The sequence below is a fragment of the Streptopelia decaocto genome, assembly GCF_964273445.1.
Source record: "Streptopelia decaocto genome assembly, chromosome: 3".
Taxonomy (NCBI): domain Eukaryota; kingdom Metazoa; phylum Chordata; class Aves; order Columbiformes; family Columbidae; genus Streptopelia; species Streptopelia decaocto.
The window spans coordinates 74,359,154-74,383,344 of record NC_138656.1 but is presented as its reverse complement, the minus strand read 5'-3'; the positions used below and the strand labels follow the sequence as shown (position 1 = coordinate 74,383,344).

At 38.4% G+C, this 24,191-nt stretch overlaps 1 protein-coding gene across 4 annotated transcripts in view; it reads right to left on the bottom strand.

Moving 5' to 3' along the window:
- Positions 1-24,191, bottom strand: part of PDSS2 (decaprenyl diphosphate synthase subunit 2) — a 117,168-nt gene that overhangs the window by 57,427 nt on the left and 35,550 nt on the right. For 3 of the 4 annotated variants that reach the window (XM_082049974.1, XM_082049976.1, XM_082049975.1), the window contains exon 2: positions 9,139-9,270. The exons of the other annotated variant lie outside the window; for it this stretch is intronic. In XM_082049974.1, coding sequence (XP_081906100.1) covers positions 9,139-9,270 — 132 coding nt within the window. The remainder of the gene's footprint in view (positions 1-9,138; positions 9,271-24,191) is intronic. 4 annotated transcript variants of the gene reach the window in all.

The window sequence follows — 24,191 nt, the reverse complement described above, 5'->3', positions numbered from 1 at the left end:
CCCCACTAACACCACACAAAAGGCCCTCAGGCAATCTTCTCCTGCCTCTCTTCTTGTTTTTCATGCCAAAGGAAATTTTATATTACCTTGAGCAATGCTGGGTATAGCACTACAGTAGGTGGTGACTTCTCTCTCTTTATCTACTTGCTATCTGTATGTATTCACACGCCTTCTTTTATATTGGAATTCATTACAAATAACCAAGCTTCTCAACTCAGTGCCCTGATATGCTGAGTTTTATAAATTATTGTTTGCTTTAGAAGCATCTCAGAGCTGTCAAATTCCACATGTAAATCTGCTGAAAGTTGAAGGCCAGATATCAGTGAAGTGACAAGAAATATTCATTCACTTAACGTATAATGTGATCAGTGTCCAGAAAAGCTGTTATTTTGAAGTGTAAGGGAATGGATGTTGCACACATAACCTTTATACAGTCTCATGAACTCTAAGCAAAAAGGAGACCTTCTGAGCTAGGAGAGCATCATTCATCAGCAGTCCAGCCAACTCTTACTTACACTGAACCCCAAATCAATCTGTTACCACCACAGAAACAACAAAGTCCCCAAACATATCCACATATGCCAAAGTTCAGTACATTATTTTTATACGTATACCTGTGGAATATAATGAAGATCTTCTCAACTCCACCTCCAGATGAAAATATTTCGTGTTAATAATATCTTCAGCTACATTATATCAGAGTACTGACCAAATCATATTAAGAAAATAAACTAATTGGTACAGTAAGCCTTGTAATACTTAGCTTCATATTGCTACAATTTTCCAAGTATTGTAGAAATTTGTATTGAAACTGCATAATTGCATCATAAAATTTATCAACGGAGAAGTTAATAGGTTGTGCTTGGGAAGAGGACAGCTGGTACTTCAGCAGATGGGAAAACACGGGAGATATTTTAGGACTGTAGGACAAATAAATTGCATAGATACAGTTACTTAAGAAATTGCTGTGAAGCAATCAGTCATATCGACATCACAGTTCTGAGGGATAAGCAGTCCCCTGTTGTGTGCTTCCATCACAGCACTGAATTGTGCTAGGGGATGGTTGGATATTTCTCTTCAGAAATACAATTTTTTTTTTTTTTTTTTTAAATAAATTGTGAAGGTTCTCAAGCAGAAATTAGTTGCAAGGGAAAGATTTTACAGCAAACCACCAACGAATGGCCCTGCCAAAGTGCTCTGATGCGTGGAGGTGTCATGCCCAAGGAAGGTCATACTAGGTCTTGTCACCCACAGGTCATCTGGCCTTTCTTTGAAAAGCTCCCAGCAGGGTGACAGCAGGACTTTGTTGCTCCCAACCCACTGCAGAACTTCATCAGTGTTGCTCTGGTTTGTGTGCTCTGCTGCACATAGTGGCACTCCAGCACTCACTCCACAGGCAGTGGGATGAGGAAGCTCCAGGAAAAGGATGGGCTGGACAGATGGACAGACAGAGAGCAGGCAGCATTCTGGTCTCTCCACAGCAAGCCATCCCTACTGTGCTTTTTATTAAGCTAAAAATTACTTCCTTTTTAAAAAACAAACCCCCTTTGTAATGTATGTACTAAGTTGACCTTGCTCAGCTATCTTATTTTGAACAAGATTTGAGTCCATAGCTCTGCAGTCTTTGATTAGGTTTAATGCAGCACCTTCTGATTTATTCTACAGCATAAGAAGAGAACCTTTTCTTATTCAAGATGTAATTGCTGTATTTGCACATGCTGTGTGTGCTGAAAACAATAAAAAGTTAATGAAGAAAAGTACTGGTTGTAATGAATTAGTAATATTGTTAGATTTGTATTTGGAGTTGATTTTTATTGTTGTGGGTGGGAAGATGATCAATAGGAATACATAATCAAGTTGTATGTGCTTTTCATCTCCTGAGACTTAAAAATGAGATGAAGAATCTCACAGGATTTATCCTGGAGAGAAAAAACAAACAGAATAATTCAGAATAATCACTTAGATTTCCTCTCACTAAAAGCTAAGGGAAAGCTACCAAGGATTGGGAAACAAAATTATACATTTATTAACGATTACAAAAGACACCACTGCTCATATTTTGAGGTACTTTTCCCATTATGTTTCAAACAAATAATTCTGTCAAGAATTGTGTGCACTTCTTAATGTATTTAGCTATTGAATATTTTAGGACCATGCATTTTCTCTACCAGGTAATTAGCCAAGCTTTCAAAGCACGTTCTAGTTGGGATACAGCACCTTTGCTGAAAGCGAGCCTCCCAGAAGATGGGAGTAAGAACAGTAAGTCCCAAAGGAAATAATTTTTATGATAGAGAGTCCTACTGTGCCCCAGTAAAGGTGAGGTTTGATTGTTATGGTCTATTGTTACTATAATTAGAAGTCAAACACCAATTAGCAGTTCCATTAATAAGATTAATCTCTGCAATATCTGCAGCTGAGACCCAGGGCTTGTGTGCAATAAGCCAGTGTGAATTTCACGTGCAACACCTATTCTGCCCAAAAATGTCCAGTTTGAATACTTACACCAGACAAAAGAAAAAAAGCTCGGCCTTCTTCGAGTTTTTAATTCCTACATACAGTACCGTCTTACTACAGCTTTCTCATTTTTTGCTTTTCAGTTTGTTTAAATAGGTCCTATCATGATTTATATCATTGATGCGGACAGGCGCAATGAAGCGTGACATCTCAAACTCTGCTTCACAGCAACTCCCAGGTCAGGATAAATCTCATTTAGTTTTCCATTACTAGTAAACTCAGACAAAGACCAATGGGGAAAAAGAAAAAAAAAAAAAATCTACTCCTTGGCCAGAGTAACATTTACCTGTTCCTAAACCAGAAGGTGGCCCTTTGCACTGTAGCCACCTACTCCAATTGGAGATGTGACAGTCTTCTGAGTCAAGAACAGCATTATCATCTCTCAGCTGTCTGGCCGCATTCACAGGGACAGGACAGAAGCTATTTGCCAATAATTGGAGCTCCCAGAGAATGTGGAGCCCAAGGTACACATCCACATGGAGTACTGATTCTGCTTATCGCTGAAAGTGGAGCACATTTTACGTTTTCACAATTTCCAGAGCTGCGCTCACACCTTATTCACTATTACGCTAAATACGCAAAGCAGAGTATTACCATTTCAGATCACTCTCAACTGTAAATTCCCAGATCAACAGCAGTCCAGGACACATGCAGAAGTAAAACCGATAACCCAATGTTCATTTGTGTCAATTTGCGCAGTCTCAGAAGCACATGATAACAAGTATATAACCTCTACACTTTAGACTATGCTAGTCCGTGTTTACCTTTACAGACTAAAGTTGTCCAAGGATAATGATTCACATCGCTTCAGTTTCCTGGAAGCAGCCTGATTGCCTTTCACACAGACAGCAATTAAAGAGCACTCTAATGCGCGCAGCATCACCTCTGTTATGCCTGCCATGGCATGAGTTTTGGAGAAAGAACAGATAGACTGCAGATGGTGAGCTGTCACCTATGAGAAATGGAAGAGATTCCTAGTATCCCCATTAATACACCGAGACTTTTGGTGACATATCCCTGAGACAGACAAGATCTTTATGCTCATGTTCTCATAGAAGGTCTTGATGCAGCCCACATAGCTAGTTCTGAAAATCTTGAGACAGAAAGTTCTTCGGATATTTCAGCTCTCAAATGACCTTAACAACACCTAACAGGCTAGATTATGCCAGCATCAGTATGGCTTCTTCTGAGCTACATATTCATGAATGCACACCAAGTACAGCATTAAACACAGAGCATAAGGCCTGAGGCAGGGGGCAGAAAGTTCAGTCATCTGTTTAAAACATATTTTTATTATCACTTTGTGAAAACAACTATGACTTCTTCAACAACCTGATCATTATGAAGAAAGCTAGATGAGCTGGATCTCATTCCTCAGTCTGCTTTGAGCAGGAGGTTTGACTACAGACCTCCCGAGATCTCTTCCAAGTTGAATTATCCTATGAACCTAGATGTACTATTAGCAGCATCTGTTTTACACTGAAAGGAGGGTAAATGGAAAGTTGAACTTTCTTTGAAGATGATGTCAAGGTCTTCAGAATCCAGCGGAAGGAAATTAAGTTAAGGCAAAGCTTTGTTTTCATATCTAGCAAAGAAAAACTGGGAGTTAGCTAGATAGAACTGCAAAGGGACAGAGCAGTACGTCCTCTGTGCTTGGGGTCCTTAGAATTACACCTATATCCTCCTGACTTCTTTGCAACCAAAGAAACTTCCAGAGAAAAAGCAACCAATAGATGAAAGAACTCTCTAGTTAAAATTTGGTATTTCTTGGAGAGCTTTAAGTTGCAAATCAGTTTTCTTTTAGAGAAGGTGAGAACAAGATGACTTTGGCTTAGCCACAATGACAAAGTACATGTGACATCTCAGACTGTGTGACCATGTGTGTGTCCCTCCAACAAAGGGTACCCAGGTCACTTAGGAAAAGTTACTACTGGAAGAAAGCAACTGACTCATCACCATAGCAAGGAGTTGGCATCTGCTGCTAACTTCCACTTAAACTGGGCTTTTGTTGGAAGCAGCAAAAATGATGGTTCCAAAATTATTACTAAAACACTAAATAAAAGGAGTATACATTCCTGATGCCTGTCAGATCACTACAGTATTACTACCACTCATCCAAGCAGCAGGAAGAATTCTGATTCAGAGACATGTTTATCCAGTGATTACCTTCTTCTTGCACGAAAGCATGTTCATCTTGCAAGAGATGAATTCCTGGAGTTTTAAAGGCCAGCTGCATCATTCTGAAGGAGAAGAGGCAGGGACAGAGCCCAGTATTGATAGTACCAGTCTAGCAATTAGTTTGCTGGATTTCCCAGGTTTTAGTACAGATCTGAAATAGTATTTTTTATATTCCACTCTACACACACTTGCTGAGCTTGGTAGAATAAAAAAGTCTTTGCTTGTCCACCAATGTGGATGCACAAGCAGATTTGACTGAAAAAAGGATTGTCTTTTTTTAAGTCTCTGACAAGCATTCAAGGAAATTTGCAGAGCTGATTCAATGGATGTCAGTGCTAGAGGGTATTTTTGAAACTGGCACTCATGGCAAAAAAAAAAGGGGGGGGGCGCGCAAAACAGGAGCAAGAGAAGAAAATAACTTGTTGTATTAGAGTCAAGGATACTGAGGCATTAAGAGATGGCTTAAGTTTGTTCTTTGCTATCACTTGCCTTTTAATCAGCAGTATAGAGGCTCCATGAGGAATCCATTACTAAATATAAAGCCAAGGATACCCCTTCGGGTTATTTAGTGAGAGAACCCAAGCCAGTCTTGGTACCTTCAACTGTAACAATCTAGCTCCAGCTATGGAGCATAAAGCTGTGTTCAGAAAATTCAATTAAAAATGTCATTTCCAGCAGCAAAGAACAGCAAGCTCCATACTAAACTATCAAAGTGAGTTTTGCTCTGAAAGAAGGCAACAGAGAGGTATGTCAGACCAGTGTAATCACCAGTTAGGAAACAGGTCTCAAAGCTCTTACGAAGCTCTAGGCTCCCAGGTGATGCTGAAGGTGTTCTCTGATACTATCAGCATGATAAATTATCATTACTTAGATTCTGCCTAAAACCAAACGTGAGTTCTGTTTTCAACACAGGAGTAGCAAGGTGTTTCAGGGAATACGGGATACTGCACGCTTTGCTTGAGTAGAGGTGATGACATCAACCCTTACATGATACTGCTTGCACACTCTGTAGTGAGCACTGTGCTTCACCATTATATTTGCAACACTTCTGTAGCCAAGGAAATATTTTGCTAAAAGCTAAGAGACCACCAGAAAGTTTGAACGTTAGGAAATCTGTCCAGCAGCTGAAACAGAGCTGATTACTGTGCTGCTATTTCTCCGCTTCATCCTCTTTTGGGATCTTGATGCTGAGCTGGCAGTAAAGCCAGGTTCTCTTCCCTGCCAACAGGAATAAAGTCAGATTGCTGGCAACACCATAGGGAGGTGGCTGTATGGAGTAAAGCGTGCCAATCATGCTTTTCAAATACTTCCCTCCTTATCTTCAGCTTGGCTCATAAGGCAACCAGCAGTCACTACGATATCCTTGCACACAATGACCCCCACGTCCCCTGCTTCAAGCGGGTAGATCCCATCTCCTGCAAGTTATGAAGCGTTAAAGCTGGAGGCAATGCCGGCCAAAGGCAGCACCATATAACTATGCTAGTTCTGTTCCTGTAACTACCTAAATAGTAATCCTCATTATTCTGGAAAAGATTACTCTTTAGGAGCAGGCATCAATTGTGTTCCATTGTGTACCAGTAAGAAACAGATGCCAGCAAAGTAGCTAGCTAACCTATTTTTATACATTCAGGTCAATTGTCCCATGAATTGACATATCTAGAGATCAGGAGAATAGGATTTTTTTTAAAATGCTATTCTAAATTCAGCTCTCAGTGTCTTTCTGTTTTAATTATAGTTATTGTATTGCTTACTTATACTGTGATTCAAGAATATGAAATAGGGAGAAGAGGTTATGCAGAACATGCCAGATTCCAGGATGAAAAAGTCTACCACATTTTTTGGTGGTTTTCTAAGTTAAATAATTATTGCACTGTTACATCTTCCTGGTCACAGATCATACGTTTAATGTAGTACCAGATATAGCAGACTGATGTAACCTGGCTATCCACTGTGGGACTGAACATTTAAAGAGAGCACAAAGCTGGTTCCAACACAAACAGTGGGAAAAGAAAGACTGGGCTGGTGCAATCACTGGCAAGTACTGGAATAACTTAGCTGACGCTCAGATTTCAGGAATGCAATTAATTAATCACTACTAAGTAGCCTAAAATCAAGTGAGCCGTGTCCCAGCTAATAGTCCACCATATAACATTCACAGCACATAAGTATCAGGCAACAAGGATCCTCATTACAGTGCCAGAAATAATATTTCCAGAAAAATATTATATATATAGATGAAGTAACTATATGGCACAGCAACAAAAAGAGCTGTATAGTTTACAGCTGAGCTGAAAATCTGTATGAATCTATTTCCAAAAAATACTTCCAAATCTGGTGACATGTATGAATAATAAAGGATTAAGTGTATTTCTGCATTTCATATCACTGAGGGATATACTTTGCCTTTGATATGTATGTCTAATATACACACCATACATACACTGCAACCAAGATAGCAGACAAAAATGTACTAATGGAAAAGGATGTCCTTTTGTTCTTATTTAGGAGAAAGCAGTTTGTAAAACACGATTTGTAATAAATAAACAGTCACAAAAACCCAATCACAATTTCACAAGCTGTCTGTTCTCTTAGCTTTATGCAATGGAGAAATCCAAATCAGAAATTCGGCTCACATTTAAAGAGTGTATTTGGAAAAGTACCTTAAAAAAAGGAAATGAGTCCGAAGTCAAAGGCAAAACTCCCAGTGACTTCAGCGGAGGGCAAGAACTGGCTGCTGTGGCACAAAATGGAACAACGCATTGGCATTCTCCTCGTGTGCATCAGTTTGCTCATATTTACACCGTGCTACAGACTTAAAGTGTCATTGAAAATCCATTTAAATTAACAACTCCATAGTTATCACTTTTGCAGACAGTAATGAACCTTAAGTGAACCTGTGTGGGCGTATTCAAAACGGCTTCATTTTTGAAGTACCTTTGTAACTCTGAACCAGATATTATAATGGCCATCGACTTGCTCAAACTTAGATTATTAGGCTAGATTTTCAGCTGGTTGAACTGGCATAGTTCCAATGATGTCCATTTACACCAACTGGTTCATTATTAATTCAAGGTCTTATTTGCTCCTTAATGAATACTTCCACTAGTCACCTTCCCACTGGCAGCTTTAAACGCTCATATGTTACCTCCACGGTCAGAATCATCATACTCAAGAACTTAGTTATCAGAAAATAATGCTTTTTCTCTCCTTTTATGAGGCATAGTTAAGGTAAACTTTTTAAATCATTTACAAAACAAACAAAAATACCTCCTGTGCTATAATTAACTAACTAGAATTAAGCTTCCATACAGCATCATTTGCATATAAATATAAAAATTTTACAACCCTAAGGGGACATTAAGGACAAAACAAAACAAGAATGGAATTAAACAGCTAGAGGGACAACACAGCCTTCCATAACAAGCCTTTTTTATAGCTTTGTCTTTTTTCTTACTTATTGTTATTTCTGTCTGTACCCATTCATCCACACTTCCCTTCTCCGTTATTTTATGACACTACATATATTTTAACTTCTTTATTCTTTTGGTCTTTTCAATTTTACAATGATGTCTCCTAAAACACATTGGGAAACAAACATGTCACTAGGTTTGTGTGTCTTCATTTAATACATCAAAGTGGTCAGAAACAGGATTAACTGAAAAAAAAAAAAAACCACAGCATGTTCCCTCAACCAAGCAACACCCACAATTTTTCAAAAGGATTTCAAGAATTCAAGTTTTACGATCTGATCTCACTTATTACTTCAGTGGAACAGTTAACTGTTGAATATACAAAGGAGAGCAACCACTGCTTTTGATTACTGTTGTTACCAGTACTAAGTAATCTAAATACTTTAGAAAACATTTAGGGAGTCAGTGAAGCTGAATTATCTCAGTGAGAGCCTGAAGAATCTTAATGCTGGGCTCAGTAATTCTGCTGTGACACGTGGGAGGTAAAAACTTTATTTTACACTGCTGCTTCATGGGAAAATATCCTCCAAAAGGACTACAGGAAAACTTATGTGCTCAGTGAAACCAACTGGTATTCCACAAGACTGGCAATTTGACTCTGAAATTTCAAGTAAGTAGGGGTACCTGAGTAACACCTGCATCACTCAAAATTAAAATACCCTATTAAAAAATATTTTCTAGTGTCTTTACTTTTTTGATACCTAGTACCTAAACTTGCAAATAACTGCCTTGATCCAAAATTCAACTGTGCCCAAAAGCCACAATTAAGATATAGGTGTGGGTATTATAAGAGCTGTATAGGAAATGGTTTTCACTGTGGAAAGCTTATATAAACCCAAGGAACAAAGTTTTGTAATTAGGTAAGTACTGATTTTCTGTAACAGCTAAGCAGGCCACTTAAGATGCTTTGATACCACCATGAAGTTGCCCATCAAAGGTACCTTGGCGTATCTTGCTGAAGAAGGTTACTGCGTACCTGGAATAAATTCCACTGACCATGTTGTGCTGGAACGAGAGTTCTGCCGTGCTGGGTCCAGCAGCTTTGGAAATTAGCAACACAACCAAACCTCGCATCTGTAAATTATTTCGGCTGTCATACACAAAACCCCTGCAAAAAGGAAAGAAAAAAAAAAAAGCATGTTTTCACAATCTAATCATACTAAAGTGGAAAGAAAGACTCAGATCTCAGGCTGCCATCTTTTCATCAAGTTTTCAATATTCACGCTTGCATGGCAGTAAGTTGCAATTATCAGTAATGATCTTATGTCATCCTTTACCTGACATGTACAATGAAATACTACTATTGCAGAGAAAAGCAAGTACTGAGGATTAAATCTTTTATATTTCCAAGGAGCAGCATATGTCCTGCATTTCATGTCATGCCATGAAAGGAGTATTTCAGAACAATTCAATGTGATCTAGTGTAACAGGAACATAAGAACTTTCAGCTTGTTGTGTGAAGTACAAAAAAGCCAAAAGAAGCCTCCTACTTTGAGAGGAGAAAGGGAATGGAGCAAAGGTACAACCAAAATCTATAACCTGCTGAAAGAAAACTTTTTAGATTAGGGTGGCTACAAACAAACTACACAACACATACAAAATGTCTAAGTATATCAGGAACAGACTTTGCAGAAACTGATGAAAGACATAAAATAAAATTTAGAGATAAATAAACTAGCGACGGACTGTTTAAAAAATAAAAGAACTGTTTCAAATGCTGCACCTTTAAATTCGGGGTCATAAGGAAACTGCCCCCAAAAACATCTGTTGAAAGCAATTCTCAATGACCACTTAGATACACCATCTCAGAAATTAACTCGTTTTAAAGCAAGCTTAGTTTTCCTCTTTGACTGCAATGTCTCCAACTGTATCTTTCTGTCCTTGTCAAGCTGCTACTTATGTTCATCAATAAGGCTAAATAGCTAAAAGAAAGGGTAATAGATTCCAGATGCTATGAAATCCGTCAATTGATAAGAGCCCATATCTCCAATATAATCTAAATATTTGTGAAATTAATCATATGAAGAACTACATCACAGATTACCAAGCATTTCAACTCATTTTATACCAGAGTATAATTTTAGCCCTAATAACTGAAGGAAATCAGAACAGAACTGTCTTTAAAACATCTGAATGAAAATGTAAGATGTTGATCTTGGAAGTACGTTTGCATAAAGAGAACAGTAGATGCAACCTAAAGTTCCATTTGGACTTGTTTCATTACATTTACTCCACTTCACAAGGCAAGAACATCTTCAGTACACTATTTCCTTTACACAGATACATAAACATTATTAAAATAATAATTTAAATAGCACCCTTCTGTGTGAAAGCTCTTGTTCTACTGCAAAAAATAAAATAAATAAAATCTTGAGTAATTTTCTTGCGTCTTTACAACCTTTTCTGCAGCAATGGGGAAATGGTCCATGTCTCAAAACACTCTAGAAGAATGAGAGTGTTTGCCCAGGTAGCTGGTACTAGACAGCCACTGGCCTTGACCTTCACACTGGCACCAATCCCAGGCAAATACCCCCCCTCCAGAGAAGCCCTGAGCTCAGACCCAGAGCAGTTCCGGCCTACAATGCCCCTGATTATCAACATAGGCCAGTATGGCTAGTATGGCTTTCTACCACATCTTCAGCTCTGGTGGGGTCTAATGAACCAAACAAGGCCAAGGCTATTTGTCTTGTGCCTTTCTGATATGTCCACATCCCATCTGCTTCACCTGTGGACTAAGGGCCTGGCCCACCCACGACAGGTTTGGGGTGGGGTGTACTGAGGTCGGTGGCAGTGCATCCCACACCCTCAGCAACCTGGGCAGCTGTGGTATGGGAGAAGGTATCAACTTCTGCTAAATTTCCAAAAGAGACAACAAGCATGTATGGCCTCGGACAGTAACAGAGTTTACTTCAACTAAGCGGAGGTTTTAAGAACTAAGTAGATACCAAACGTTTCCAGTCAAAACTGAAATTTAGCCAAAAGCAAGCACTAGCCAACAATCCTAATCTGCAATAATGCAATTAAACCTTAGTCTCTTAACACAGCAGTGAAATGCAAAAAGCAATTAACACATTACCTTGCTAGCTATCTTAAAATAAACCAATTAAAATGTTTCTGAAAATTAGGAGTACATGGGTAATCAATATTTTAGTCAAGGACATTCAGCACAGATTTTAGCACATGAGATCCAAACAATTTCCTGAGGATAAACCATGCCACAGAGCCACCAGCTCTCACTTCTTGCATCCTCAAAGACCCCTTAAAAAAAAAAAAAACAAACAACAACAACAACAACAAAACCAAAACAAATCCTGAATAAAACAGCGTAAGAAAAAGCGAAAGGAAGATACTATCAAACTTCTCAGAGCAGACAAGGATTTCTTTCTGGAGACCAGTCCCACAGCACTTCCCAACCACTCAAACCCAGTCAGGCTTGCACAGCTCAACTCTCCCCAAGAGTCCTGCAATGTCCACCTTTATTTTGCCTAAAGAGTACATGTAGTGAAGGATTTTAAGGAGGAGGGGACAGGTGCGTGCCTTCAGCATTCTGTGAATTTATAACTTGCATACCTTTATTCTCATCAAGCATGCAGCTAAATAACTTTTCTCACCAGATTCCAATATACAGTTAATAGAATGCAGACAAGAGAGTTAAACACTTAAAACTCTATAGATTTCCAAATTCAGAGCCATAATGAACACTAAACTACCCATGAAAAAAGAAACACAGAAAATACTTATGATAAATAATATATAGTGCGTATGTATCCTGTGTACAGAATTCATAATTGTTTGTGGTGATGTAAGTACTTCTCTGGCTTGAACTTCAGTTGACCACATTACTCACAAGCACACAAGATACACAGATAACACAATTACATTCAAATATATTTCCTCAACACTACTTACAATTCCATTATTTTTAAAGGAGAATGGTTTTTGAGAGAAAAAAAAATAATAATAATTAAAAAAAATCACTTTTTCCCCATAAGTATGCTGGTAAAATCAGCACGCCTTACTTATTGCAGGATCCTACAAGAAATGAATAGCACTTAAAAAACCCCAACCAAACAAAAAAACAACAACAAAATATAGCAAATTATGGTGATAATGTCAACAATCAAAACACTTCATTTTTTCATGCCAGGTGCTCTACAGCTTGCTGAGGAACAGGATATAACAGAAGTAGAGAAGAAAGGTATTCAGCACAGAATGATAAAGCACTGGCCTTTAAATAAACCTCTGCCTAGACAGACACCAGTAGAAGTGAAGCACTACAGTGCTTTTACCTGATCCAGACTAGGTGTGGAACAGAAGAAGAAAATTACCTGTGCTGAAAATATTCAGTTTCACAGCAGTAACAAAAACAAGTGTTCAGAGCTGTTCAGGGGAGTACACTGCGGGCAACACATGCCTGGCATTCTTAGCAGAAAACTACTAATGAGAAGTGCAGCTGTGGGTGGGGAGAGGAACAGGACATAAAAATTACATAGTGTAATAATAAGGAGCAACACGTCTGTCATTTCTACAGCTAATCATACAGCCTGTGTGTGACATCTGGTTTGGATGTAATTTTAGACAGGATTTTCTATGAATTACCAAAGCAGTAGTCAAAGTCTAATTCCATTCAGAATATGACTGAAGTTGTGCTACTGACATGTAACATACCCACACTAAAGCAAACCACATTAGACTTGAAACAAATAAAGCCTACGGTGATCATCCGTTAGACACCAGAAACTACTGCAGCTACTTGACATGGCTTCAGGGGTCATATTCACATTCTGAATTAAGCTCCCAAGAGATATTCTGCATAAGTAACAGCTACACAAAAGTCTTCCAGATGGTGCAATTAGTCTTGATGGGTATGTGGCAGGAGACAGGTGCCTCTAGGGAAAAAAGTGAACTAAAAGCAAACCAAGTGAAACTGTGCACACACACACACAAAAAGATGCATCAAGCTGAGACTCCTTTGAAAAACCTCTGCTGAACACCACAAGTACATGCACAGGGTACCCAAGAAAGAAACATTAGCTTCATTTTGCTTGCTCAAAGTTACAGGCTGGGTATCTTCCAAATTACATCGTTTATCCTCAGGGGACCGCATATCAAAAAAGGCAGGAATGTCAAACACTTCTACAATTGAATTTTGCAAAACACTAAGAATTTGGGACACACGCACATTTACTCCAGATATTATCCACATGACGGAAAAATCCATTTGAAAACTAGCAGATTCACAGTTTAAGATACAGAACACTGTTCACAAAAAATCCATCGTGCAGCGCAGGGGGAAGCGCCCGGCTCTGACACATGCGCTGTGTGACACTGTACAAGCACCAGAGACTCACACCACCCACTCAAGCAATGACACTGGCTAATAGCTAATGTGCTGCAAATTACACCTCCTACTACAAGAGTCCGTCTGCTGCAGAGAATAAATCAAGCAAACATGAGCATTTCACTTAATGCTTTGTGTATTTCTACACATGTGCAGCCATTTCAGTAGACTTTGCAGTTAAAGTATTAACCTTCAGTAACTGTCAGGTTTAACTCCATCAGTAATTTACACTTTCATTAAAAAAAAAAAAAAAAAAATCAACTATTTATTGCAAGCACCATACATATTTTTGAGCAATCTTGACTAAATACTGCAAAGATTTTAAATTATTCGCAAGAGACAAAAAACAGCTAATGATCTTACCACTTTTTTCATTAAATAAACTCTGAAATTAAACAATAGAGAGGAAACATGGCAAATACAACAGTTACTGTAAGGAAGAGAGGGACATGGGGGAAATTTCATGGTACTGAAAAAAAAAAATGTACAGGCAACTGTGAAGTCAACTGACTCTGCAAGGGGATGTAGCAGAAGAGAGCACGCTGATGGGTAGCAGTGTTAGTTTACAGAATCATAGAATGTCCTGAGTTGTAATGGACCCACAAGGATCATCGAGCCCAACTCCTGTCCCTGGGTATGACAACCCCACAGTTCACACCACATGTCTGAGGGCATTGTCCAGTCTCTTCTTGAACACTGTCAGGCCTGGGGCCGTGACACCTCCCTGTGGAGCCTGTTCAAGTGCTCCACCACCCTCTGGGGGAAGAACCTTTTCCTAATGTCTTAACCACTAAGAATACAGAACACATTTCCCATCAAAACAGATGTGAGAAGCTATTCTGGAAGGGTCAAAAAGAGGTTGTTAAATGTTTAGTCGAATGTTTTTTGGTATTTCTCAAATGTTCTGGATCTGCATCCCTTCACCAGTTACCATGGCAGCCCATGGAGCCCATCCACCATGGTCCAGGGTTGGCTCCAGCCACTGGCCTGCTGGTAGTGACTGAAGGGAACAGACCCCTGGTCTCCTCACCTCTGCTGGCCATTTTTTTTCCTTTCTTTCCATGCATTTCAGGTCATACGTTAGCTCTGTTTAGCTACAGGGGAAGGAAAACAGGGAGAGATGTGAGGTGGTGATCAGCCATTCCTCTGCTTTCCCAGCTCAGATGTCAAACAAAAGGAGGGGAAAAAATCCCACCACCTTTTCACACAGCTCTAATGAAAAGCAGCTGGGAAAGCCTGTAACACAACCAAAATCAATTATGCTGATGAAGAAGATTTATAAGCCTAGGATAATGTCATTGAAAACTGGCTAGTTTTATCTTGCAATACAAACTCTTCTGAAAAAGAAACCCCTCTATTCAAACTGACAAACCCAGATGTGACAATATAAACACAATTTAAAATCTGTAACATCTTGGGAAAGAAACATCTATTCTGCTCAATATAGAAGGGTTTTCAAGATGCGCTCACGGTTACAGGTGAATGTACATTTTGAAAAAAACAAAACACTCACTTTTTCAAAATTAATTATAACCGACAATTCTATATCTAGCACTACAGGTAAGGCACAGAGCTATTTGGTAAGACTGTCAGCTGCCTTATTAGAAATGCAAGAGTTCTACCAGCCTCAGGGCTTTTATCCAATTTGCTTTATTAATGACTTGTCAGAAGTAAATAAGAGAAAACTCTCTGACATACTCATTTTTTTAATGCATGTTAAACCACTGTATTATAGTTGCACTTCTGTGAATCATACAATTCACCATATGATCACACTCAAACATGTATACATCTAAATACTCCGAGCATTCAATTTTATATATTGGGTATATGCTAACAGCAGTTTATAGAGACTCATTTTCACCTGCTACTCAAGTTTCAAGTATATATTAAGTACCCTTCTGCACAACATACCTTCAAAATACATTTAAAACCCTGGTCGATTCCAACATCCACAGCTACATCTGTAGAGGGAGATCAGCCTCATCATGACATGTGTTTTGAGTGCAGTTCAGTGGGAAGCGGGGAAGACAAGCTTACTTCACAGGGGAAAACAGAACTTAAAAATGGGATTAAAATTAAATATCCAGCTGACAGGGAATGATAAAGACGGATGCTCTTAAACCCACGAGCCATCTCAACTTAAAAAGCCCACTGGAGGCTGTAGATGAGAACATGTGCATTTAAGGAACTTACTCCTTGGCTTTGATGACTAAACATGTCTTTGCATATGAAAAAGAACTTTTAGGGTTAGAAGAATTTCTTTACCTGAAAAACAGGGTTGTGATGGGGATGGGGTTGATTAGCATTATGTAACTGTCTAGTAATTAAAGGGTTTGTCGAGTTTGAGCAGACCTGTGGAATGGGTCAGGCCAGGCTTGGGGGAGTTGACGTTCAGGTCGCACTTTGCAGGAACGTGCTCTTATTGCAAGTGACAAGGGAGGTCTTTCTAACAGCACTGCTGCTCTGCCTGCAAATGAGAGGTCTCAACCCATTAGCTGTGGGAAGCCAATCACAAAGAAAACACAAGATATGACAGACAAAAACCAAAAAGGACTCTGTTTTGAAGACGACAGAGGCCTGTTTCTGCACTGGCTCTTCATCCAGAGCCACAAAGAAATAATAAAAAGGGCAATTTACAAGTAGTGTGGCCTTCACTTATGATTCAAAGCAACTTTTCAATAATTTCGACAACCACATGGTGTGATGCTAAGACTAAGCCAAGATCATGAGCTTAATCATGAGCAAAAGAACGTTTGCGGCCCTGTGAGAAAGTACTTGCCTGAAAACTGAGTCTACAGCTGCACTTCTATAGGCACAGCCGTTGAATAACTTATACAGACAATGTTGTATCTGTGCTTCCATTTGCCTAGCAGTCTTAGGAATACTTTAAGAACTGCAACTGAGGACATCAGTAGAAAAACAGGCCTCAAAATGCTCAGTTCCACAAAAGCTGCATTTTTCAAGATGCAAAGAACTTCATACATTTGGGTAACTTTTCTTGCATTTATGAAGTCTCGGATCTGGAGAGAGTGACTAAAGTTCACTCAACATACACTTAAAATATAGCTTGTATGAAATGTAAGTATTCAAGTGTCCCAGAAATCCACATAAGGTGTGTCTTAAAATTATTCAATATATTCTTCACAAACTGCATAGAAACAAAGCAACATCTCAGCTGAGTGACTCCATGAGAATAGAAAATAGCTGCTCAGTTTTCACAGGCTTTGGCTTACAAAGAGAAACATTTCTTAACTAAAGGTGAAAAATTCCATGCAAAGTTTCATCACTCTTTTGCTTATTAAATGTGATCTTTGCAGGGACTGAGAGTGTAGAAAACTATGCTGAAAATGGCAGGAGGCACAGAACTTGGGGTCAATTGCATCATTCCCAGAACGAATTTATCACAAGAGAAAGTCTCAAGACATAACTCTTTTAAGGATTTCTATGAAAAGTTGGAGCACCCTTCAAGATCAGAAGGGAGACTGATCCCTTTCTGGATGTACCTATTTCTTCGGGCTTTAGTATATATCCCGCATTTTGCAGTACTTTCAAGAAGCAAATTCCAAAACCCCTTTAAACACAGCAATGATGCTTCTAGGAAAGATAAGTCAGAAGGTTAAATAAAGTTGTGGAGATTCAAATGGGCAAGATCCCACAAAAATCAAACCTTATAAAGATGAAGTTAAAGAAACTACAAGTTTTTGGGCAGGTGCAAAGCAAATATGAATCTCTGGCTTTGGTTACTTGCAGTTCGTCGTACTTAGGCATTTACAGCTCCTAGAAGCCAACATAGCCTTTGAATTCTTGAAAGAGAAGAAAGACATTTTCCCTGGAGTCCGGAGAACCCATTTAGACACTTGAATCAGTCTACCATCCACTGCTACTAGGTTTACCAAGTTTCCCAAAGGCAGAGGTTATTTGAATCACTGTCATAAAGATCAGCTACATACCTGCATATTATTTCACAGGGGTTTTTTTTAATGTACTTAGTTCCTTTAGGATAGGTTATCCCTTAGGTTCAATGGGAGTAGCTGCTGTTAAAGAAAACAACAAACAAAACCATTCTAAACTCCCATATTTCTGCAAACCTTATGACCAGCTGAGGATGAAGAGGAAAAAAGTTTTGCTTGGTAAGAAAAATGGAACTTTTTCACTTGAATGAAGACGCACAGTAACGGTTTGAAACTAAAGTTTCGAAAGAGCTGGTTTTAGGTTGCATCGTCATTTAAGATCTGAAAAGAGTCCGCTATGGACAGTATAAAAATAAAGGGCAGCTATAACCAGACATTCATCTCAAATATATTGATTATCTAGAAAAAAAAAAAAAATTGTTTTATGTTCTTTAAATAATTTTACCCTCTACCCATCAGATCTTATGAGTGGTAGAGGACAAAAAGGACTACCTTAAGGATGACACTAAAGACACCACACAGAAAACAAACCACCAAAATGTATTTTTAACCCGACTGCCAGTCTCCGCTGTTTTTCCTGGTCGGTGTTTGACTTGATCTTGGAATGTGATGTGGATAGCAGGCAGGCTAATACCAAAAAATGCAGGTAGTGTCTGAGTGAAATTACTCTGACCAGGAGTAGCTCGCAGGTCTGGCACCCTTATTTTTCTAACCACAAATACTTAAACAGAAGCCTAATTTTTGTGTGTCTGATTTCTCCATCAATATTTACTTTATTTAAACTCTGTGGGAGGTCTAGCCCCACACTGTCGACCAACATCAACGGGTCTCCTCAAGCACAAGACTACCTTTTTGAAAACAGGCTCTCTCTCGGAGGCAGGAATATTCTGCTTAGTGAAAGCAATATAAATATTTTGGAAGAGTCCTGTGAATGACAGAAATATTATTAGCTTCACAAGGCTAATGAATTCAGACACCTCTGGAGGTCCAGTGTCATTTCAGCAGTATTGTAATTGTAAAGCCTGTCATAAAAATGTATTTTGCATTAAATAAACTGTACCAGGGGAATGCAACAATGAAATAGGTCAACTAACTCCTGGCCGTTATCTCTCTCTGAAAATGCTCACAGCAAGTTTTACAAATGGATGAAACATAAAAAGGCAAAAATGTTAGGATATGTATTGTCATTACTGAATGATCTAGGAAGCTCTTTTTAACCTTCTGTACTCAACAATATTTCTAAATAACAACTTAACTGATCTTCAGCATTATTCAGATTAATTTATTATAAATATTTATTCCTTAGAAACACTGAAGGCTCTTTACTACTGGTGAAAAAGAGGTTCCAAATTTTGTCCTTCAATGGATTGTTCTCACTTAAAGTAGTTTAAGCCAAATACACACCCAAAGTCCTATAAATACAAATCTTCCTTTTAAACAGAAAGAAATAGAAATGGTTCTAAGTGGCTGAAAACCAACCAGCACCATTAGTTCAAATGCAGCACCTCTACATGTGTCACTACCTACTAGAGTTAAGTGGCTATACACAGCAGAAGCCTTTTGTAAACTGGTGGGGGAAAAACACACCTTAAAAGACAGTGGATAACTAGGACAGAATGCAAGGCAGTGATATGTACATACTGTCACAAATGGGAAGAAATATAAATATTCACAGATACAATGACAAATGTATATACTTCTAAACACTATACTCTGAGGGCTTTTCAATGGTTTATTTCAAGTAAAAAACAAACAAACCAATCACACACACAGCAAAAACTAAAACACACAAACAAACAAAAACCCCACAAACAAACAAACCCAAAACACGCAAAAACCAAAACCCAACAAACCAATTTTAAGCCAATAGTGGAGAGTAGGGACAAACCTAGTCCATAACTTGTACCAGTACTATCTTCATTTGATGTTTTTCTCTAGATTACTGATTCTAGAGAGTCCTTTCTCAATGAGACCCAGGTGACAGACTGATATTTAAGATGAATCTGGCCTTTCTCAGGTAAGAAGTATTTTCAATGTGACCTCCACCCAAATATCATAGTTGTCACTCTGCTGTGTTGGTATCACAATCAGGCTTGTTCATCTAAACAGAAAATCTCCTTCACAAAGATGAGCATGCAACCCAAATAATATCTGCCCCATTTTCCTGGATCATTGGTGAGCGTGAAGTAAGCTCATTAAGTTACCACTTTAAATTTACAAAGTCATGAAAGAAGATACAGCGCAAAAATACTGAAAGCATTTATTAGCAAAGCAACAGTTAGGGGAAAAAAAAAATCACTGCAAAACTTTCAAGATTTTCTATTATTTTTCCCTCAGAAAAGACAAGACTTTAGAAGGCTTGAGATTTTAAGCAAGCACTTGTGGTTTTGGAAATGCTGGTTTCTATGGCAACCAGTAAGGTCTTCTTTATATAGCATTATAAACAGATGGTAAAGACCGGTCATGTTTGCTTCTTTGCCAACATATCAATAGAACTGCTGTACTACTCTATCTCATGTATTAGAGTTATTAAGTAACTTGGGTATTTGAGCAACAAAATCTACAAATCAGGCTTGCTTAAGTAGTAGCTTTTTTTTCCATAAACACATGAAGATTCTCAACAGTAAAGATACTGTAGTCTATATAGTCAGATTTCTCTGGCAAAGCTTTTTATAAATGTTTTCTCAGCACTTGCCATGTAGGGTACATTACTACCACAAATATGAATCTGACAGGGATTAAAATAATGAATTCAAATAGGAAATAGAAATGTGACTATATTTACACCCACTGGTATTAAAGTGTGCTTTAGAATTAAGTTTTTGTTGTATTGCACTTGGAATTATTCATAGAAGATATAGCAAACTGTAAACTCAACTTCATTATGTCATAATAAAGTGAGATTATTCTTGCAGGTGATTTGTAAAATTAAAAAAAATCTCTGCATTTTAATCTTTCAGTTGTAGCTATGGCACATCACGTACAAGTGTTCTTATTTAATTGATGGCTGGAAGTATCAAGATAATTTAATTTGGTACCTCTCTGGAAAAGTCTGAAGCACTAACTACAAACGGTGCAAGCTAACATGGATTTTTGCTATTGCATCCAGGTTATTCCTCCAGTGAGCTAGCTGTTTAATACATTTCATGTCGTAAATCAGAAAAAAAAAAAAAGAGTAGCAGAAAGGCAGAAGCAGAAATCCCATCAGGTTTACTGACTGCATGTCGGAAGCCCAAATTACACATTTTAGATCAAAGTATCATCTGTGTTCAGATTATAATTTACTTTATTATCAAACTATTAAAAACATCGATAATTGTGATCCAACTCCCACTGAAATTCATGCCATTTCAATCAGTGCTGGCACATAAACTTCCCACAAAATTTTTAACAAAAATAAGCAATAGAGAATTTGAGAATCTGGTGTTTTTCCCCTAAACTATAGCATCTCAAGGACAAATGCAATAGCTAAAAAGTTATCTTTTCTTTACCTCAAATACAAAATTCCAGGTCTGCTCCTATGCAATCTGCTACCAATATCACAGCAGGTATCACTAATAAGCTTGAGATTCAAAAGAGTCCCCACACAACCCAGAGCTCTCAAAAGCCACTCAACTTCATAAAATAACCAATAACACATTTTGGAAAAACGTGAACTACTAAGGATGTGGATATGTTTGGCAAAGATTAAGAGCATAACAAGCATTCAATATGCACAGAGCAGCCAGAAATGTGCTAGGGTATGGGCGAGAAGTCTTCCTGCACATCAAATGGGACTGCATTAAGTGACAAGTTCAACTGGTAATCACACACTTGTTGTTGTTGTTGCTAGCTTTATATTTATCTGTTCGATACCAAGCAAATGATACATAAGTACATTTTAACAGTGGGGTCCATTCTGCCAAGACACAACAGTTTTCAACAGTGCTTAAACTCTAGATACCTAACAGTATTTAGCATAAAATTCCTAGCTCAGTTTGGTTGCACAAGTCCGTTTAGAAGTACATACACATTCAGATGACAAGAAGTCCCTGTTGTTGTCTGTGCCTTCAAGGATCAAGCTACTGCCAAGTGTGGTGACCAACATTCCAGCAATCTCAACACAGTTTCTGTCATTTTAGGATACTGTTGTTCACCTGTTGCTACACCAAAACCCACCTTTTCCATGCTCCAAGTGATTTAGCTCCACCATAACATAAATCCAGTGTTAATCTCTACATTTGATATATGAATTTGATCAATATCAGGTGGAGGACCATGATGTTAGGGAACATTTAAACAAACTAGATGTACACAGGTCAACGGGATGCAGCTGCAAGTGCTGAAAAAAACTACCCAGTATTACTGACATGTCACATCATAATCTTTAAAAAGTCAAGGTAATCAGGGAACATTCCCAAGGACAAGAAGAAAGCAAGTGTCACTCTTACCCTCAAGAAAGGTAAGGAAGAAGCTGGGAAACTACAGGATGGTCAGACCCAGTCCCTGGGAAGGTAATGGAGCAAGTAACTCTGGAAACAATTTTGAAAACACAAGAGGGACAAAATCATGATCAGCAGTAGTCAGCATGGATTATGAAGGGAAAAATCACACCTGACCAACCCGATTGCCTTCTACGGTGAGAAGGCTAGCTCAGTGAATGAGGGGAGAGCAGCAGATGTTGTGTGTCTCAAATTCAGCAGCACTTTCAACACTGTCTCCCCCAACACCCTCATATATAAATAGATGAAGTATGAGTAAGTGAACAATGAGGTGGATTGGAAACCAGCTGAACAGCTGGGTTCAAAGGCTTGTGATCAGCTGTAGGTCAGTGATAAGTGGTGTATCCTAGAGGTTGAAACTGGGGCTAATACTATTCAATGTCTTCATTAATGGCCATTAATGGTCATTAATGGCACTCTCGGCGAATCTGTGGACAATACAAACTGGGGACAAGTATCTACATCAAACTGCATGGGAATAGCAGTTTCAGAGTGAATTGCTAAAATGATCCTAAACAGGAGGACACTTGAATTCAAGTATAAGCCTTTTCTTTCATCCTCTATTTCACCATCTATGGCTTGCCTGTTTATTTTTGTCTAAATGTTTTAAGGATTATTTTTGAAAAATATCTAAAATTTCTACAGTTGACAGAGACTAAGACAAGAAATTATTTGAAATCTAATATTAACAGGACTGCAGTAAGTATAGCCTCTCTTTTTGCACAATAAAAAAATCTTTAAGAACAATCAGAAATTGCATCTAAAGCTACAAAGATAGCTGGAACTACACAGGTGGGGGTAAAACCTTTAATTAGCGCTCCACATAAATAAGATTTCAATTTAACAGAGCCCTTTTAAAAGGGATGGCAAACCAGAACAAGAATTGTGTGAAAAGCCTGAACGGCAGTTCGGCGAATATACAGAACACCACCAAATTCAGAATAGGATAGGGAGCAAAAGGCAAACGCATGTTTTGTATATAATTCAAAAGGATTCTAGGTTTCACGCGTAACATAAGACAACCCAGCCCTCACACCGACTGCTTTATTTACGTCAGACATAATTCAAAAAGATGGACCACAATTTAAAAACAGAACACCAACACAAAGAAGAGATGGAGCTTCTGTACTAAAGTTATACAGTTATTCAGGAAAGGTGTTGGTGGTACTGACCACCTCAGTTTTCCTGGACTGCCCCGTGCCAGAGTCCGGAGGGTAACATTTGGGAACATAGTCTGTAGGAATTACTGGAGTCCACAAGAAAAACCTGGCAAGAAGCAGCAACACTGGAATGTGGAGCAGGAACCTCATTCCTCCCCATTGGAGCGACCTCGACTGCACGGCAAACAAGTGGAAAGCAGCACTGCTAACAGAGGGGAAAAAAGAGCCACTTCAGAACTGCCAAAAAGGAGGGCATCTTACTAAAACTGTCATTCTTGGAGTAGAAGCAAGAATGAAAAGAAAGACGAAAAATGACTGACATGCCAGACTTGTCAATTTGCTTTAAGGAAGCATATCTGCCACTTCAGGTGCCTACGTACAAGGAAAACTCTTATTCACTGTACAAGTCGAGCAACCTTCGAAAAATTTCCAAGACAAACAATGTAACAGGAGAGATGAAAATAGAGGAATTTTCTTCAGGCAATCTGAAAATAAAGATTTTCCAAGGTCCACTGCCTAGAGAAAACTGAAACGAGCTCAAAGTGAAGTGAAGCTGCCAGAAGTAAAACTATCCCAGAATTAAAAGTCACAAGGAAGGAAATTCAAGTCACTGGTCTGATCCTACGTCCAAGAGATAGAAAGGCAAATAAAAATTAAATGCCAGGCTCTGATAAAGAAATACAGCACTGATATTAAACCTTTGCTGAGACAAAGTAGAGTGGGAATGAGGAGAGAGAAACGTTTGGCTGTGACATGCAGGCAGATAACTAATGTTTTTTACATGACTTGTAAAACTCAGAATAGGATTGGCATTTTCAGGAGTAGCTTAATCTTTGACAAATTATGATAGAATTCGTGTTACATGAAAAATGTGAACTTAAGTTGCTTCAGGAAGTCCAGCTCATTTTGAAGAAAATCTATTTCTTCTTTAAAGACCTGAAAGAACATTTCTGCTTTATATTTTCATCCACATAAACTGCAATTCAACACTGCAATAAGAATATTTAAACTTCTTTCCTAAAAGAAAAAAAAAAAAACTAATTTGTTTAAAGTGAAAAAAAAAAAATCAACAAAATGCTGCCTGCAGCTATACAATGTAATATTATCCAAACCAACAACACCTACTGACAAAC